Source organism: Microtus ochrogaster, chromosome 5, assembly GCF_000317375.1.
Source record: "Microtus ochrogaster isolate Prairie Vole_2 chromosome 5, MicOch1.0, whole genome shotgun sequence".
In the NCBI taxonomy this organism is placed as follows: domain Eukaryota; kingdom Metazoa; phylum Chordata; class Mammalia; order Rodentia; family Cricetidae; genus Microtus; species Microtus ochrogaster.
The window spans coordinates 90,876,683-90,896,038 of NC_022012.1; the positions used below are offsets into that span (position 1 = coordinate 90,876,683).

The window sequence follows — 19,356 nt, forward strand, 5'->3', positions numbered from 1 at the left end:
TGCAGGGGTGGGAGGATCCTGGTGAAGCTGCTGTTAATGCAGGGGTGGGACTGAGGTGAAGGAGGTCAGCCCTAGCTGCTGATTTTATTATTACATGCCTTTTAAAAATTCCCTTGTCATCTTTCTTCCTGGCATCCAAGGCTGGGCATGCCCTCCCCACCTCCTTTCCCCTCCATCACAGCTCTCTTCCCCATCCTGAAACAAACCCCCACCATCGTGTCCCATGAAGCAGGAGCTGCCTCAACCTGCGTGCCATGCCCTGTTGGTGATCTGAGCTGGAATTCATAGGGTCTGTGAGCTGAGACAGGAGGACAGTTACATCTTGATCGTCATTAGCTTCAAAGAGAACGTTAACATTCTATCTAAATGTAGATGTGGGCAGCAAGCCACAGAGACACACTCAGGACTTGTGACTTGGTCACACAGAAATGACAGATGCTTTTAGATGATACTGTAGATACTTTGAAATGTCATTTGTCCCTGCCTCAGAGTTGTGGCAAATTTCAAATCCTTTTCCACAACTCATCATTAATTTATTATTTACTTTAGGAAGCATATGTTGCTAGATCACACGTTTGGTCAACATAATAATCTATTTTTGCATACTTGATTTTTTCGTTATCCCACATTCCAGTCCATGCATCATTTGAGAAGGGGACCCTTGGCGTCACTGCACGGCCAATGGGATGTACCAGCAATAAACCAGGTTAGAAACATGTTCTAGAAGTTTCCCCTGCATGTGGGTTAAGACTGGATATGAGAAAAGCATGTTCCAGAGGAAACCACAATGTCGTAATATCTACAAGTGGGTCTTCTTTTGAAGGCCAGATCATTTCTTTAGAACCATATAGCCAAACTTAAAAGCCACAGTCCTTGTGGCTCCCTGCAGCACCTGTGGTGACACCTACAGCCAACCCCTGTTCTCTGCTCCCTAAGGACACAGTGAGTTCCCTCTGAGTGGCTGTGAGCTTAAGAAAGCGCAGGCTCAAAGAGGAGGGCCTTGCTATGGTGGCATGTGGGCAGCCACACTGTGGCTGCAACTGAACAGCGTGTGCCTATTTACCCCTGTGGGGTAGGGTGGGGGCTCACAGACCCAGAGATGGGGTGGGGCAGTGGGGGGGAGCTTGGGGCTCCTGCTCCCCTGTGGCTGTCTCACTTCACAGCAGGAGGTATGTACGATTAGGAAAACTTGCCATTTCGGGGGTTTTTCTTTTTTGTTTTGTTTTCTAACCTGTTGCCATTTGATGTCACCCACTGGGAAATGTGCCCTAAAAGAGTACTTCGGTCATCAGGCTGGCAGGCTTACCCAAACAGCACAGGCGTGTGGGACGCCGTGTGGCGTGGCAGTGGGCCTCTCTCTGGCTGGGCCAAGGCAGGCATTCCTCCACAGCCCCCTGCCTCTCACATGACATCAGACCTCCAAACAGCCCACAGACCTGGGAACTCCTCTGCCCCCCCCCCCCACTGAAGGATTTTAGTCCTTAATCCAGTAGTTACAGAGAATGAACCTGATTCATTCCAGATGTCCCAAGACTTCATGGCAAAGGCTGATGAGGCTCTGAATTCTTCTGTTATCTGGGAAGCAGCCTTTCTCTCAACATTTACACCGATGGGACAGGAAGCTCTTGAGCCACCAAGAGGGACCAGGAGACAGGGTGGGGGTGGAGCATCGGGCTGGCTGAGTTTCCTCATTAGGAGAAACAAGGTTGTTGGTGCACGTGCTGGCCCTGCCATTAAATGGATTACTGAATGGGCTGGTTCTGCAGCCAGAGTCCCCACGGATATGAGCACAGTTACTTTAAATAATATGGACTGACTATGCTTCTCCAAACCTTGCCAGGGAGCTGCTGTTTTCATTTGTTTCTCTTCAGTAAATGTGTTTTATCCTGACTCTACGAACTAACACTGACCCCGGTGGGTGCAGTTAAGGAACGTGAAAAGTATTTCTACCTTTGTATAAATGGATTTTCAGTCCAGATACTCAGTCCTAGGAACCATCTCTCTGACCAACTGCAGGAATGGGGGAGTGCCTTGCAGAGTCCTCCATCTCCGGCTGGAGCTAAGTGCCCCGTGGGCCTGTTCCGTGAGACTAGGAAGGATCCACAGAGCATGGCCAGATGCAAAGAGAACGTTGGCAGTTACATGTGCATATTCTATTTAATGGTTTGGGTTTACACACTGTTGAGGATATAAAAGCATACATATGAAAGTTCTAATCATCTTTAACTCTCCTCAGGGAATATGTCCCAAGACTAGTAGAAAATGCCTGAAACCATAGCAAAACTTAAATCTTAGAAACTGTATTAGTTGGGGTTCTCTAGAGAAGCAGAATTGATAGAATGAATATATGTATTCATATACGTGGGATTTATTAGAGTGGCTTATAGGTTATGGTTCAATTATTCCAACAAAGGCTGTCTCCTGATGGGAAAATGCAAGAATCCAATAGTTGTTCAGTACACAGGTCTAGATTCCCAACTGGTCTTCTGTGTATACTGGACTCAGAAAGAAGCGGCTCATAGCAGAAAAGGAATGAGCTTGTCAGCCAGGGTGAGGGCAAGCGGACAGAGAGCAAAGGCTTCTGCCTTCCATGTCCTTACTCAAGCTGACAGCAGAAGGTGTGACCCTGACTTAAGGTGAATCTTTGCACCTCAGATCATCTGGATTTAGGCAAGATCTTCCCACTTCAAATCATTCGGTCAAGAAGAAAACCCCTCACAGGCATACCCAGCCATCTCGATTTTAGTTAGTTCCCGATGGAGTCAAGTTGACGACCAAGAATAGCCATCACATAAACCACATTTTCTCTCTATATTTACAAATAAGACACAGTAAAATTACTAACAGTAGAGTAATAATAGTAATATGCCATAATAAAATGACTGTTATTATAGAATTAGTATTGATATTCTCTTTGAGCCCATTAAGTAAAACGTGAAAACAGAGACTTGGCCACATGCACTTTGACACTGAAGTCCCACACCCAACCACCCATGTCCTGGCTTAGGAGGTGGAGCCTTGCACCAGGGACAGGCTTTAGGGCTTACAGCCTATCCTACTTCCAAATGTTGCTTCCTCAACTTCCAGTGTGCAGTTGAGATGGTGATGAACCATTTCCTCTTCCTGTCACCATGCCTTCCCTGATGGTATGGACTTTCTTCTGGAGCCAGAAGCTAAAATAAGTGTGCAAGTTGCTTTGGCCGTGACATTTGTCACAGCAGCCTAGAATAACTAATACAAGCCACATTCTCTTCCCAGCATTAGGGTGATAGTTGTTTATTGTTCCTAATTTCTATGATGCCCCCTTATGATTGTACCTAGCTCCTGGGCGTGTTCTTGTCTTTTGTTGTTTGTCTTTTACTTTTGAGAATGGGTATCATGCATTTCACTGGCTTCACTCTTGCTAGTTAGCTGAGGATGACCTTCAACTAATGATCCTCCTGCCTTCGCCTGTAAGTGCTGGCCTTACTGGTGTGTACCACCATGCCTGGTGCTGCTTTCTGGTTGAATTCTATCTAGTGAACTGACTGGCATAGGCTGTTTTCCTGTGTGGACTTGGGAGAAATAGAGATTTGAATCCCGGTCCCCATGGGGATGAGGTTAAATAGTACTGCCACTGGCGTTCAAGTCAGTTAATGAACCACTACCGTATTTAATCCCCATTGGTTCTGACAACCCTGTTAGTGCTGAAAGTTCCTGAGTCTCTTTAGTTCATCCTCTAAGACATGTTAATAAACATGGAGGCATTTTCCTCCCTCTGTTCCAGAGATAGCTTTACTGTTTACCTCCCATGACTTGGCCTTGGTCTTCATAACACTCGTGACTCTGGAGTAGCTGATGAGGTCAGTTCTTCTGGTATCTCACCCCTGCCAGCTGATGTTGCCAGCTTTTAACTCTTGATGTATAGAAATGTCACAGATCTGAGAGTGGACGTTTTGTCATTGGTCGCAGCTCAGTCATTTTTTATCAAGAGCAGTTGCCAGTGTGGCAGAGAAGAGGTCTGGATTTGGCATCCATAGAAATCCAGGGAGCTGTGGGACAGTGCTGGTATACGCATGTAAACTTGACCGTGAGAGTTCTTGGCCTTCAAACAGCTGCTGGGGGTGACCTCCTTAGCTGCGTTCTAGAACTGAATGCTGTCTATGTCTTGGGGTGTCCACAGCTACCTTCTAGGGCCTGCAGAGTGAGTGCTTGTACTCACTGCCTGCCGTCTCTATACCCTCAGGCTCACCAACAGGGTAGTATCTATGTGTCTAATGCTGAAAGCCTGGGCACAGCTTTAGGGCACAGACAGCATTCTATACTGAAGGTCTTACGAACAACCACCAGCCATGGATGACTTGTGCCTGCCCCTCCTGCAGTCCTCTGTGGTCAGTCCAGGCTATGAAGCGTGTTTATTACCCATATGTGTCAGGACATGAGGACTGAGCGGACTGGAAGTAACCATAGAAACCAAAACTATGTCGAGCTGGACAAGTGTGAGGACCTAAGTTTGATCCCCAGAACCCACGTAAAACATTGAGTGTGGTGATGCTTGCTTGTAATCTTAGTGCTGGGGAAGTGTAGATGTAACCCAGGGTCTCCCTGGACAGCTGGTCTAATGTACCCAGTGAGCTCCAGGTCAGTGACAGACCCCATCTCCAAAAACGAGGTAGGTGGCTCCTGAGGAGTGAATCTGAGGTTGACCTCTGGCTACAACCCCCACAAACACATGCATATGCTCCCTGCAGCCCCCACAAACACACATGTGCTCCCAGCATCTCCTACGAATGCATACATATGCTCCCTGAAACTCCCACAAACACATACGTGGAGGGAACACACAGGAAAGAGACTGAAACTATGGTACCAGGGATGTACTCTTGTGGAAACCACCTGTGGACCACAAAGAAGATGTTATGTGTTATGCAGAACCTGGGGCTCCGCCCACAAGGAGCCTGGACTCCTCCTTTTCAGAAGTAACAGTACTAACTTCAGTGACAGGCTTTACCCACTGACTATTTCCTGTTGAGAACCCTGGTGGAGGACCTTGTAGCAGACAGAATCCTTGCTCTCTACATCCCTTCTATCCCTGCCCCAAATTTCTGGCCAGGTTCTGCTACCAGGAACTGCATCTTTTCTGTCCATCAGAGATGATTGGAGTGGGTGGCACCTCCCCTTGCTACAACAGCCCTTGACCAGGGACTGCCTGAAATAAGTGGAGAGATATTCCTCATCCCTAATGGGATAGCCCTGAGACATGTGCTTCTTCACGGTTCCTGAGTAGTCTCCAGATGACTAAGTATTAAGTTCCGGGTACTCAGAAAGGTCACTGGCTCGATGCCACAGCCCTCATCAGTTCCCCAGCATCTCCTTCGCTGTGTGAGTTTTAGAAATCACTCCTGAAAGTACCACTTGCTCTCAAACCTGCTCCTAGAGTGTCCCTAGGACATTCCTGCTCCCCATGCACTCATGGCTCACCTTCTTGGCCCAGCATAGCACATGTGACCAACGGTACTCACATGCCTGATGTGTAAGCCTTGAACGCGTCAGGTTTAGGTAAAATTAATAAATTACGTTGTAGGAAAATTCACAGAGATATTCTCTCTCTCTCTCTCTCTCTCTCTCTCTCTCTCTCTCTCTCTCTCTCTCTGCATTTCTCAATGCTCACATGGCAAGGCTATTTAACTTGTTTTGTAAGTTTTTCATCTAACGTATTTTGGCCATATTCCTTCCCCTCCCCCAGCTCCTTCCAGATTGCCCTCCATTCTCACCCCACTGGATAGTTTACAAGTGGGTTTTTAAGAGATAAATACTATCACTGTGGCTTTTCTTTCCGGCGCTAGGATTAAGCTTGGAGTCTTACAGATGCGAGGTAAGCACTCTGCTGCTGAGCCACATCCCCAGCCTTCAAGCTGATGGCTTTTTTTAAGTATCCAATTTGGTTTACTTTATTTTTCCTGTAGTTGTAAAGGAAAAATTCTCTTTAGCGATAATTTTGATGGGTATAATTTACTTGGCTGCACTTAGAGACCTTGCATAGTTAGTACCCTTCACTTAGTCCACTTCAATGCCAGCAGCAAGAGGAAATCATACTTTATGGCAAGTAGCTTATATCTCCAGGTAAGGTCACAGTGTAGGTCTTTAAGAACATTAAAAAATTATTGAGTGGTGGTGTGTGCAGGGCGGGGTATCTGGACAGGAGGAAAGTCCTCTTCCCATATGGATTCAGCAGAAGTCACCGACAACATAAAGCATCCAGTTTACCCAGTGAGGAACTTTGGGTGGTCATTGTGTTCCTTGGAAGGAATGAGTCCAGAGAACAAGTGGAGCCAAGAATCTAGGGCCTCACACAGCTCCCAGCTGGTTACCAGCAGCACCTGACATTGGGAACAGTGAATGAATTCTTGCTAAAGAATTAGGAGCCCCTTAACACGTTCAAAAAGTAGCTGCTTTAACATGTATTAGGGCTGCAGAGATGGATCAATGGTTAAGAATACTGACTGCTTATCCAGAGGCCTCAGGCTCAATGCCCAGCACCCACATGGTAGCTCACAGCTATCTTTAACTCTAGATCCAGGGGAACTGACACCCTTTTCTGACCTCCGTGGACACTAGGAGTGCATATAATACACAGACATCCATACAGGCAAAATGCCCATATAGATAACACAATACTAAGGTATATTCTGGAGTAATTTTTAATAAAAAAATAAGCAATATGTGTTTAGCAAGATATGAAAGTGCTGGAAGATAGGCCTTCTAGAAACAGTACAGTCCAAATCTTTGGTGACTGTTGAAGATGCCTTTCACATGGAAATACCAAAGGCATCTATGTTCAAATGTCCGAGGAGACTGCTTGTTGGTTCCCAGCTGCTCAGCCCAGAAATAATCACATACTATTTAAATCACTGCTTGGCCCATTAGCTCTAGCTTCTTGTTGGCTAACTCTTACATGTTAATTTAACCCATTTCTATTAATCTGTATCACCACATGGCTGTGGCTTACTGGCTAACGTTCCTGTGTCTTTCTCCAGCTTCTCCCTGAATCCTCCTCCTTTCTCCCAGCATTCAGTTTAGTTTTCCCTGCCTACCTATGTTCTGCCCCATCAACAGGCCAAGGCAGTTTCTTTATTCACCAATGGTATTCACAGCATACAGAGAGGAATTCCACATCATTCAAAAGAACATGACCCACTTAAAAGGCTGCACGAACAAATTAGAATTAATGGGAAAATTTATCGGAGGATAAAATTCCTTGAAAATTAGAAAGATTGTCCTTCATTAAATAAACAAGCACCCACGGAATGTCTGGCGTACAACTGTGCTCAATTGTTTTAAACTTTTGGCAGGGCTGTCTCAGAAGCTGTTCTTCACAGAGCCCTGTTCTATTCAGATATCTTTAAAAAGAACCTTTCTTGCCAGAGCCCTTCCTGATGGAGTTTGTTCTCAGAGAGCCACAGCATGGAGAGCTTAGGGCATTTGACGCTAGCTCCAGCTCAGACCCAGCCTGGCTGGGTGACCTCAGCTGAGTGGGTCCTCTCTCAGACTCAGGTTCTCCTGGGAAATGTGAGGGCTGAGCTGATGGTCTGCTGTGGAGTTGTTGGGGGTGTTTGCTGGCTCATGCAATGATGCGGCTCCTAGAACTCCCTTGGGAGAGCCTAGCCTCTGACGTCCCACGCAAGGATAAAATAACGGACACAACAGTTCCCTTTGAGGCATTTCATGGTGCTCTCAGTTGTTGAAGAACGTCTTCTTAATTGTCAGGAAATTGCCTTCCCTTAGAAAGTTGGTGCAAGACTGATTTTGCCCCTGGGAGTGCAGTGGTAAGCAATCCAAGACAAAGGCCCCTGCCTTCTACTGTTAGACCCTGCTGGTGAAAGCACAGCTCCTTGTCCCTAATTAAGATGTGAGGTCAAACACAATAGCTCCTCCCACCCCTCTGCTGCAGTTCGGTTTGGATGGATCTTGTGCAGGTAAAGCCGTAGCTCTTGTGACGTCCTAAGTGGCATAACCATGTCCAGTCTGGAAGTTGTGTTTCACAGCACTGGTCCCATACCCTTACACACATAGACAGGACCAAGTGGGCTCAGTGGGTGTGGTGGTTTGGATGCAAATGGCCCCCATAGGGTCATATATTTGAATGTTGGGTCCTCGGTTGGTGGGACTGTTTGGAAAGGATTGTGAGTTATGACCTCATTAGAGAAGGTATTTCACTGAGGTTGGGTATGAGGTTTCAAAAGCCCCTGCCATTCCCAGTTAGTGATCTCTCTCTGTCTCCCTCCCTTTCCTTGTGGCTGTGGATTAATTACATGTAAGCCTTTGGCTAATGCTCTAGTCCTTGCCTGCCTGCCGCCATGTTCCCAGCTAATGCTCTAGTCCATGCCTGCCTGCTACCATGCTCCCAGCTAATGCTCTAGTCCATGCCTGCCTGCTACCATGCTCCCAGCTAATGCTCTAGTCCATGCCTGCCTGCTACCATGCTCCCAGCCATGATGGCCATGGACTCTAACCCTCTGGAAATGTGAGCCCTGATTAAATGCCTTCTTTCATATGTAGCCTTGGTCATGACGTTTTCTCACTACAAGAGTGAATTATCAGAGAGAGAGAGAAGGGGGATGCGAAGTAGGGTAGGGGAGATGAAAGGAGAAATTAGGGGTATAAATGATCATGTTTAATTGTTCAAATTGTGAAACTTCTTAAAAATTTTAAAAATTAGTGCCAGGAGGTGGTGGCGCACACCTTTAATCCCAGCACTCAGGAGTCAGAGGCAGACGGATCTCTGTGAGTTTGAGACCAGCCTGGTCTACAAGAGCTAGTTCCAGGACAGGCTCCAAAACCACAGAGAAACCCTGTCTCGAAAAAAAAAAAAAAAATTAGTATGTAGCCACCTTGGTAAAGATCGAGTAGAGCTAATGAGGATTCAAGAGGCCGGTGAACTCACAGTGAGACGTCTGCTATTCACACGACATCAAGAAGGCCCTCCTGGCGCCATGGCAGATGGGACTCAAGGACGTGGGTGAAAATGGAGAGGAGAGGGCTTTGTGGACACGGGCAGCTCTCGGTTCTTACCCAGTCCCCTTAGCCCTCTGCTTCAGGGTTTCCTTGTCTCTGAAAGTGTGACTCTCATAAGTTCCTGTGAGGGTTCAGAAAGGCTTGTTGGACACTACTGGGCCCCATGCTAGCAAATCGTATTTTCGTTTCATTTCTAAGAATAACTCAGGGAGCAGCAGCCTACTGTTTTGGTTATAGAGTTTTAGCTCTAGAGAAAGAATGAAAACAACTTTGAGGTTTCTTTTAAAAAGTTTTGAGTTCACATTTTACCCTGGAAGGTGCCTGGTGTTCCTTAATCACAGACCCTCGCTGGAATCACTTGACTATGAAAACCCAGGGATGACCTTACTGCGTGATTAAGTGGCAGAGGCCCATGTTGTGGGGCCTGGCATAAGTTCAGATGTCCCTGGCCTGATTCCTTGGCATTTATACATGAGAGAAAGAGGCTTGTCTTGTGAACTACGACACTGGCAAAGGCAGCGGTTCTGTAGCCCGTGGCGCTGTGCCTACCTATGTGGTCTCTGCTTAATATCCCACAGAGACTGGTCACTCTGAGGTGACTGGACATCTCTGAGCTTGTCTGCAAGTCCTTCTCTTGATAGAGCTAGGTTAATGCTGTCACATAATTCAAGGTCTGAGGAGTCTTTCTTTCATGTTACAAAAGCAAATGGGGACAGAAATAACCCATCAATTGTTTAAAACCAGAGTGGCCAACAATAATAAATCATTGCCACAATAGCTTGAGGTCAGGGTCTTAATTCATTGGAGACCATTCAAGAATTTAAAACTCTTCTCTGAGTTAATTTTTCACATCTTGTTTGGATCCCTGGAGCTCTCGCTTCCAAAGCAAGGCCATCAGATTTCTTGTTGAGCATGTTTTTCTTGTTGGCATGCCAGACCCACTGGAGTGGGGCTTCTTTCCGGAGATGGATAATGATGTTCCTTCCCCCAAAATCTATATTTCAAAGAATAGTAGCCTATTGAGTGCTTGAATAGTCCTCTTCTCTTGCACACTGTATTAGCTATGTTAATTGAAGCAGACAGCATAACATATGCCAGTTGATTTAAGTCTAGTTTATTGGAAAGATATGAGCTGGTTTAGATGAGACTTCTAAGGGGCCCGGAGGGGGCGACCAACTTCAACAGGAAACAAGGGAGGCAAGGTTTAGTTCGAGGAAGCAACTTCTGGTTCTTTAAACCTTCTGTAGCCACGCCAGGTAATCACAGGACTGGAATGGCCTTATGAAGCACTCAAAATTCAGAGCTGTGGTTGGGAACATTATCACCAAAGTTAAGCCACTGAACATCCTTAGAAGACAGGACTGCTTAATCAGATGCCCACAGCTTAGTGACCATGAGAAGTACCTTCCCCCTATCTGTTGATGTACTCTTCACATCTATCATGGAGCCACTGAGCCAAACAGCCAAAAGAGACAGCTGTCCATTGCACAAACTCTGAGGCTTCTCCACATCTCCCTCTGGAATGACTCTATTTTGCCCAGAGCTTATATGACTTGGTCCTCATCCTTGTTATCACCTTTATCCCCATCACATCATCCTTGGCCCATTCACTTCCCTGCTCTCCTTGACATTGCCACAACCCAACATCCTCCCCTTCTCTCCTCTCCCTGCCTTTGACTCTGTTTCACTTTCGGTGACACATACCAACAGCTCCAAAGGAAGTCCGAATTCTCCAACCACACCCAACAGCCACGCCTCATGCTCTGCTCATTCAGCCTCCGCCTTTCCATGTGTTCACCAGGTTCCACCAAGCAACTTTCCCCGTCAACGTGTTCGTTCATTGTGCCTCTCCCATTCACGTACAAATGCACTGTGATAATTCCTATCTCACAGCCCACTTCCCCGGCTGCTCTACCCTGTCGTTCCCCTCCCCTCCGCTGAGAGAAGCACCTTCCCACACCCACCTGAACTCACGATTCTGATGAGCTCCTCTGTCATGCCAGTCAGGCTCTCTGCCCTGATTCACTCGTGGAATTCACACAAGGTCACCAGTGACCTCTGTGTACATCAAAGCTTCGTCCACGCTGGCCACAACGCAATATGGGTTTTATATAACTGAACGTGGAGGACTGCGAAATCCTGGTCCTGGTTCAGAAATAGGTTTCTGAACTCACGATAAGTTCGGTTTAACTCAGATTTACGATGCTCCTGGCAGTGTTGGCCCACATTACATCACCTAACCTCTCTGTAGAGCCTCCATTCTGAACTTTATGTGCCGTCATCCCCACGGTGCCAAAGACCACTGCCTAAATGTCCACACTCACAGGTGAGGCCTCTCTCCTACAGCCTGTAGCTTTTTTGCTGTCCATACCATGTTTTCTGCTTTTATAGAAGCATAATGATTTAATTATAGGAAACAAACGGTTTTAATAATGTTCTACTATTACTCTTTATTATGTATAAAATGAGTCTATTTTAAAATCTGTTTTAAATAACAAGCTTATCCTTTGGGTCTTTCATGCATTCATACATGTATACAATGTATTTTGATCATAGTTAGCCCCTCCTCTTCCTAAAACTTCCCAAACATCCCCTTACCTCCTCACAATTTCATCTTCTCTCTTTCCTTGACCCACTGAGTCCACTCTGTGGCCCCATACCCGTGAGTATATGAGCAAGACAAATTAGTATGTACAAGGATTATTGTGCTACACAGATTATCATACCCATGTCATTAGAATACAAACTTGCTTTAGTCTTTTTTTTTTGTTTTTTTTTTAAATTTATTTATTTATTGAGGATTTCTGCCTCCTCCCCGCCACCGCCTCCCATTTCCCTCCCCCTCCCCCGATTAAGTCCCTCTCCCTCATCAGCTTGAAGAGCCATCAGGGTTCCCTGACCTGTGGGAAGTCCAAGGACCGCCCACTCCATCCAGGTTTAGTAAGTTGAGCATCCAAACTGCCCAGGCCCCCCCAAAGCCAGCACGTGCAGTAGGATCAAAAACCCATTGCCCTTGTTCTTGAGTTCTCTGTAGTCCTCATTGTCCGCTATGTTCAGCAAGTCCGGTTTTATCCCATGCTTTTTCAGACTCAGGCCAGCTGGCCTTGGTGAATTCCCGAAAGAACATCCCCATTGTCTCAGAATGTGGGTGTACCCCTCGCGGTCCTGAGTTCCTTGCTCGTGCTCCCCCTCCTTCTGCTCCTGATTTGGACCTTGAGATTTCTGTCCGGTGCTCCAATTTGGGTCTCTGTCTGTCTCCTTTCATCGCCTGATGAAGGTTAATATTCAGGGGGATGCCTATATGTTTGTCTTTGGATTCACCTTCTTATTTAGCTTCTCTAGGATTGCAAATTATAAGCTCACTGTCCTTTAATTATGGCTAGAAACCAAATATGAGTGAGTACATCCCATGTTCCTCTTTTTGGGTCTGGCTTACCTCACTCAGGGTGTGGAGAAAGGGGTACACTCATCCATTGCTGGTGGGAATGCAAACTTGTGCAACCACTCTGGAAAGCAGTGTGGCGGTTCCTCAGGAAATTCGAGATCAACCTACCCCTGGACCCAGCAATACCACTCTTGGGAATATACCCAAGAGAGGCCCTATCATACAACAAAAGTATATGCTCAACTATGTTCATAGCAGCATTGTTTGTAATAGCCAGAACCTGGAAACAACCTAGATGCCCTTCAATAGAAGAATGGATGAAGAAAGTATGGAATATATACATATTAGAGTACTACTCAGCAGTAAAAAACAAGAACTTCTTGAAGTTTGCGTACAAATGGATGGAAATAGAAAACTTGCTTTAGTCTTTAATAGATATTCAGTGTATATGTATACCAAAGAATTATCTTAAAATAGATTTATGGTTTGTTACCAATAATGCTTGATCTGTATACTTGTTTCATAGACTGACTTACCCAGGGTCATGTAAACACTTCTCAGACACTGTACTGATTGGCATTAATTGTCAGCATGATATAATTTAGAATCATCTGGGAATGAAGTGAGGGTCTGTGTAGATCAGGCTTGGCTTTCGGCATGTCTGTGTGTGTGGGGGGGGGTTCTGGATTGCATTAATTGACTGGGAAGACCCAGCACACTGTACATGGCACCATCGTCTGCATTTGGGTCCTGAACTGTGTAAGAGAGAACCAGAGCTGTGTAATGATGTATTCAGTCTCCCTCTGTGCTGACTGAGGAGGGGCTGTATCTAGGTGTTTTTAAGTTTTCTTCCATATTGACTTCCCAGCATACTACAACCCAGAATTGTGATCTGAAATAAACCCTTTGTCCTGTAAGTTTCTTTATTGGAGTATTTTTTCACAGCAATATAAATAAAACTCGGAGATCTGTAAAGGGTCACATGTAAAAAAGTCTAAACCCTGCTCTACATAACTAGTTTCAGTGACCAGTTCTAGTTCCTCATGCTGATCTGACCTTCTGCCATGCTGGACAAGCCTGGCATTCCTCCCTCAGAAAGAGCCTTATGTGGCCGCTCAGTGTCACCTGTCCTGGTTTCCTTCCTCCATACCTAGCTACACCTGTCTCCTCTCTTCAGACCCTAAACGAGAAAGCACAGCTCTTCTACACCCATTCTCTGGTCCTTCAAATTCACCCCACGTATAGATCTCCAACCCAAATGCCTCCAACTCCCCGCCCGTGTGTCAGGCTGCCTCTGTGTTTTCTATAAAATGCAACAGGCACTTGGTTTATCTCTGCTAAGCCTTCTCTACATACGGTCTTTCCCTTCCCACTAAACGGCAGCCCTAAATGTGGTTGTTGAATCTCGAAGCCCTGGAGCCGCCCTTGGCTCCTCATCTACTAACATCCCTCTTCCAACTCTTGAGAAAAATCCAAGGTTGGCACAACCTTGGAAACACCTCCAGTATGACTCTTCTCCATACTTCAGCTGCAAGGGCCTGGCTTGACCTTTCACCTCTTCCCCCTGACTTATTGCAGGAGGTGCCTCCCCCAGCTTTTCTCAAGTGTTCCACAGGAGGACCAGCCTCCTCCTGACGTGGTCCCAAGAGCCGTTACTTCTTAGCTCAGAGCTGGTAGGGAATCCCATGTGTATCATCATATTTACACCACGGTCTTGATGGTGACACCCCAGGACCTACGGAGCCTCATTTTCTTTACGTCTCGGGGCTCATTTCCTCTCAACCTGATCAATACTCTCTGGTCTCCTTCTCTTCCTGGCACATGCCAGCTCTGTGCCCCCCTCAGAGACCCTCCTTAGCAAGCCTCCATTCCACACATCCTGCTCTCTGGTGAGAGGCCACCTCCTCATCGAGGCTCCCCTGACTACTGTACTGAAAATTGCAGCCCACGCTTCCAGGTCAGATAACTTCCTACCCTCCAAGGTTTCTCCAGCTGGTTATGAGTATTTTCTGTCTCCTTGATGTGACAGGAGACTGTCTCCAGGGTCTTACATTCCTTTCCGGTAGTTAGGATAAAATACTCCAACGAAGGAGCTTTGAGGGAGACTGGGTATATTTTGGCTTGCACTTCCAGGTTACAGTCAGTCACGGCAGGAAGTCACAGCAGTGGGCATTTAAGAGCCATGGTTCATTGCGTCCATGCTAAGAAGCAGAGACAAGCTCTTGTACTCAGCTCTGTTTCAGAGTCTACAGTCCAGGCCCAGGGAAGAGTACCACCCACAGTGAGAAGTGTCTTCCTACCTCAGTTAGCACTGCACACAGACGTGCCCGGAGGCCATCTCCCAGGCAGTTCTGGATTCTGTCACATTGACAGTCAACACGAAACCTCACGTCTATGATGACAAAGACGCAGGATCTGCTCAGAAGAACTGAATGGGGGAATTTCACATAAAACTTTTTAAATGTTTTCAAGCTTTCCACACTTGATGTGTAGAGTTTCCTGGGAGCCATGTGACAGTCTAGTGAATTCAAAAGCACAGAAGCCCATGTTCTAAGTAAAAAGAAAACAAACAAATAAAAAGCAGAGGCCCATGGGTGCTGGTTCTCCAAGGCCATGTTCCTCGTGGGTGGGGCTCCTGAGAGTTGGGTTCCCATTCCCAGCACCCTACTATATCACTGTAAGTAAGGCTACTGATCACTCTTTGTTTTTCTTTGCAGTGTTGATGAGAAAACCCCATACCTAGCTTTAGGGGCTGTGAAGAATATCTCTCTAAACATCTCCATCTCCAACCTTGGGGACGATGCCTATGATGCCAACGTGTCCTTCAACGTTTCCCGGGAACTCTTCTTCATCAACATGTGGCAGAAGGTAGGAGAGCTCCCCTGAGAGGAGCCCATGTGGCAGAAGGTAGGGAGAGCTCCCTTGAGAGGAGCCGTTTGCTGTCTCCAACACCTGCTGACTTGTTTGTAGCATGGGGCATGCAATGAGTCTACAAAAACCACTCCTTGATAAGGAACTTGGAGTTACCAGAAATGGGCTTTCATCCTGAAGTGAGGAGGTGGCTGGCACAGCCCCGAGTGCCTACCTTATGTCGTGTTCCGTCCCTTCTCTCTGGTGGACTGGCCCTCTCTGAGTGGCTACAGCTGTTATTTCCATCATATATATGTTCTGTAAAATTTCAGTCTTGTGTTGGTAGTTGTGAAAAATAAGTGTGGACGAACTCCTTCTTGTCATGATTCCGATCCCTGACAGTGCATTCCATGCTGTCTGGTACATGGGTTCTACGTCAGCTGATACTTTGCCATATTTATATATTCATTCCGGCCACTTTCAAGGGATTTGAGAAAGTTCGATGATTTCCATGAACTGAGTGAGCTTTCGTAGAGTCAATCATTTATTCCAATGAGTTGAAGTTTATAGATCATGATTCCCAAAGGAAAGGGCAGCTGTTGCATTCTCTCTCCCCAATGCCCCTCAGTGCACCCACCCCTGTGAGAGAGGAAGAGGAGGCAGGACACACCCCATTCTACCCAGTAGCTCTGGTGACAGATGTGAAGGTATTTGCAGGTTTTCCTGGTTGGCAGCGAGGGGCTTGGTGAACTGGTGTTCGCATGGAACCTGAATCACTATATGATAAAAACTTAGACCCAGGTATTTACATTATGATTCATAACAGAAACAAAATTACAGTTATGAAGTAGCAATGAAAATGATTTTATGGCTGGAGCTCACCACACCATGAGAAACTGTATGAAAGGGTCGCAGTATTGGGAAGGTTGAGAATCGTTGGTCTAAGAGTTAAGATGGGGACCTCCTGGGAGACTGTTCCTTAACACATCAGAACTGCCATGTGCATGCCAGCAGGACCTCTGTGGTTCCGGAAACAGTGCCCTCTGGCGCAGAGGGCTGGGCACTGGCAGTGGGAAGCTGGTGAAACACCCTGATGGGTGCAAGTCCTGCGGGCAGGGCTCTTGGCACCCGCCAGCGGGAATCTCACTTCCTAGGCCCCTGGAAGTTGTGAGTAGAGATGCTTAGAGAGCATCACAGAGCCAGGAGTTGGGCAAGGCCTGTGTGAGCATAGGTGACGGTGTCCAGGTGTGGGAAAGACTGTGGTAGAGTCTCTGGGAGATGGAGGGTTCTGATGTCACCCGTAGGTCAGCCACTTCAGTGGCCCAGTAATTGAAGTGGGAGTGTTAACTGGTGCTGCCAGATTTTATTTTTCAATAAAAACCAGAACTTCATTTTTATGTTACTTTGGCAGCTAATTAAGATGTATTCTGAGTGTGGTATAAGCCAAACAAAACATGTCCCTGATCTTGTCCAGCCCGTAGGCCTCTGGTCTGGGCTTCCAGCCTAGCTATTCCTCCTGTGTACTAGGTCTGTGCCCTAACCTGCTTGTCTGTCATGGGACTCTGTATCACCGGTCAAACCTTTTCCACATCCTTGGTGCGTCTCACATCCTTCCCTTGGCAGCAGACTAACTAGCCAAATATATTAGCATTTGGAGGTCGTGTGTGTGTGTGTGTGTGTGTGTGTGTATGTGTGTGTGTTCATGCATGAATGCACATGTGTTTAGGAATGGAAGAGAACAGAAAAGTCAATCCAGATGAAGCATCCATGTCGTCTTTAAAGCTAATTACTTTTAGGATGAAATCTATGCTTCAGAACGATAGACGCTAAGCTGGAGTTTGCGTCTACAGTGTCAAGTGTGAGATGGGGGTTGTGAACACTGGTGATTTGGCAGGCTCCAACTGAAGTTCCAGCCGCCTCTCTGATGATCAGTGTAACCTTGGGCCAGGGCAACAATTTCTCGCACTATGATGTTAGTGTGTGCTAAGGATTGAGTGGAGTCTGTGCCGTGTGTGTGTGTGTGTGTGTGTGTGTGTGTGTGTGTGTGTGTGTGTGTGTGTGTAATGTGTCCCAACTGTGGTAGGCCTCCCACCGTAGGCCACAACATACTATCCAGACCCACGGTTTGCTTGGTGTTCTGGTGGTCCAACACCAGACAGAAGGTTCAGCCTGTGATTTCTCCAGCTGTGTGATGGTGCAAAGCCACACAGTTCTAGCAGAAACTCTGCTTCCAGGTGTGAACTGGAGTCTTTTACCGGGTTGGTGATATGCAGCGCAAACCTCTCAGGATGCTGGGCACCCTCGGTGACCTCTTACAGGAGGCGCCATCAGACCAGAGAAACGGGAAGATAGGATTCAGTGGTGAGAGTGGTGGAAGACGGAGGCGTGAGGAGGAAAGGGTGGTCGTGAGCTCGTGTGGGAGAAACACCCACAAGCAGAGCTTCGCCGAGCTGCTCAGGGCTGTAGTTCCCAATCCATCGTCATCAGTCACTGAGTCTGGCTGTGGTCTTGGTGATGGCTCTGCCTTCTAATCACCTTGGGAGACCGAGATGAGGGGATGGCCCCTGGGTCCTTCTACTCCTCCCATTTACAAGGCCTAATGAGGGGCAAGGTGGTCTATTGAGGAAGCTCGTTTTTGCTGTTTCTGAGAAGGGAATGGTTTGATTTTCCAGTCAGTCTGGGCTTTGCAGTCTTCAGTAACTACCAGGTCAGCTTACATCTTTATAACAAGTGGCATCAGGGCCGGTGAGTTTGTTTTGATTGTAAAGTGAGTCTTCCCACTAATATCTACCTCTGCCACGGAGCGGGTGTTCCATTTCCCTCGGGAATCTCTCTTCTCACTTTCAAGGCAAGCGACTCAGGACGGCGCCAGATGATAAGGCCTATCAGCTTTCTAATCTGAACTGAGGGAGGATTTGGAAACCTAATGTGTTTGCATAGTTTTATATCTGAGGGAGTAGCTGACCCTTCCATGGGCAGAAGGTTCAGTGCAGGAACCGGTGTGTCTGTGCACAGGAACAAAGCGACGTGTGTCAGTGGAGATGAGGAGTCAGGCATTGTGGGGGCAGAAGTGCACCCCAGTCTTCTGTGTGTCAGCAAAGTACAGTTGGCGTTCCTTCACTCTTTGCTGCTCCCCTGGCCACAGAACGTGGTGATTGCCAATAGGCTCTGCTGTCTCCGGTGTCTCTTATCGAGTTAATAGTCGCCCCCAGGAAAAGGCAACCCTCAGATGTTTATAGCCGTCTTGGCCTGGCCATTAAGATGATGAATGAACTCACTGCTAACCCTTGTAAGAGAGCCTTTGGGGGGAAATCAATACTTAGAAAATAATAAGTCTCTTCCGCCTCCTTCCTGTCTTTAATCCGGTACCCTGAACCCATGGTGACTTTACCTTGAACTTCCTGCATAATGCCAAGAGGAGATCCTCACCTGGCCCCGATCCAGGTGCCACTCTTGTCCTGCGTCTTCCCTGCTGCTCACTTCCTGTTTGGGTTGCTTCTGGAGGCCCCACCCTTTGCCCATAAACAGCTGAGAGAAGGCGGAGGAGGGCAGGTACCCAGAGGCCAGGACTGCGATCCCTAACCAGTGTGTCACCTGTCAGCGCTGCCTGAGTACTGGCACAGAGAGATAGCCTAAAGTGCAGGTCCCTGAGACTGCTGGCCCTTCTGGTGGCCTTGGGCACCAGGAAGTGATGGAGAACCCCAAATGTCCATCTCCAATCACAGAGTGGCCTACGTTCCAAAGCAGAGCTCAGCTTTCCTTGGCATGAGAAGCTTCATCTGTGCATTCGCGGCATGTGAAGGGAGGCTCCGGTCTAGCCTGAGACATGTCAGTACAGCTACGTCTGTGACAAGTTCCAGTTAAAGATGCATCCCACCACCTTGTCTCAGTACAGCTGTGTCTGTGACAAGGACCAGTTAAGGATGCGTGCCACCACCACCTTGCCACGGTCAGATCTGTGAGAGGAATTCAAGAAGTGCACTTTAAATCTCCTGGCTCCCATCTTTAGCCAGATGTTGAGCGGCATTTACCCATTTCCTCTTCTCAAAGGGAAAAGAGGGGTCCTAGATTTTAGATCTTTTTTCACCAGACAACAAAGTATCTTTAAAAAAGAGAGAGAGAGCCGG

General features: G+C 47.1%; 1 protein-coding gene across 1 annotated transcript in view; it reads left to right on the forward strand.

Moving 5' to 3' along the window:
* Itga9 (integrin subunit alpha 9) overlaps positions 1-19,356 on the forward strand; it is a 304,511-nt gene that overhangs the window by 184,819 nt on the left and 100,336 nt on the right. Inside the window, exon 20 of the mRNA XM_013346639.2 lies at positions 15,097-15,247. Coding sequence (XP_013202093.2) covers positions 15,097-15,247 — 151 coding nt within the window. The remainder of the gene's footprint in view (positions 1-15,096; positions 15,248-19,356) is intronic.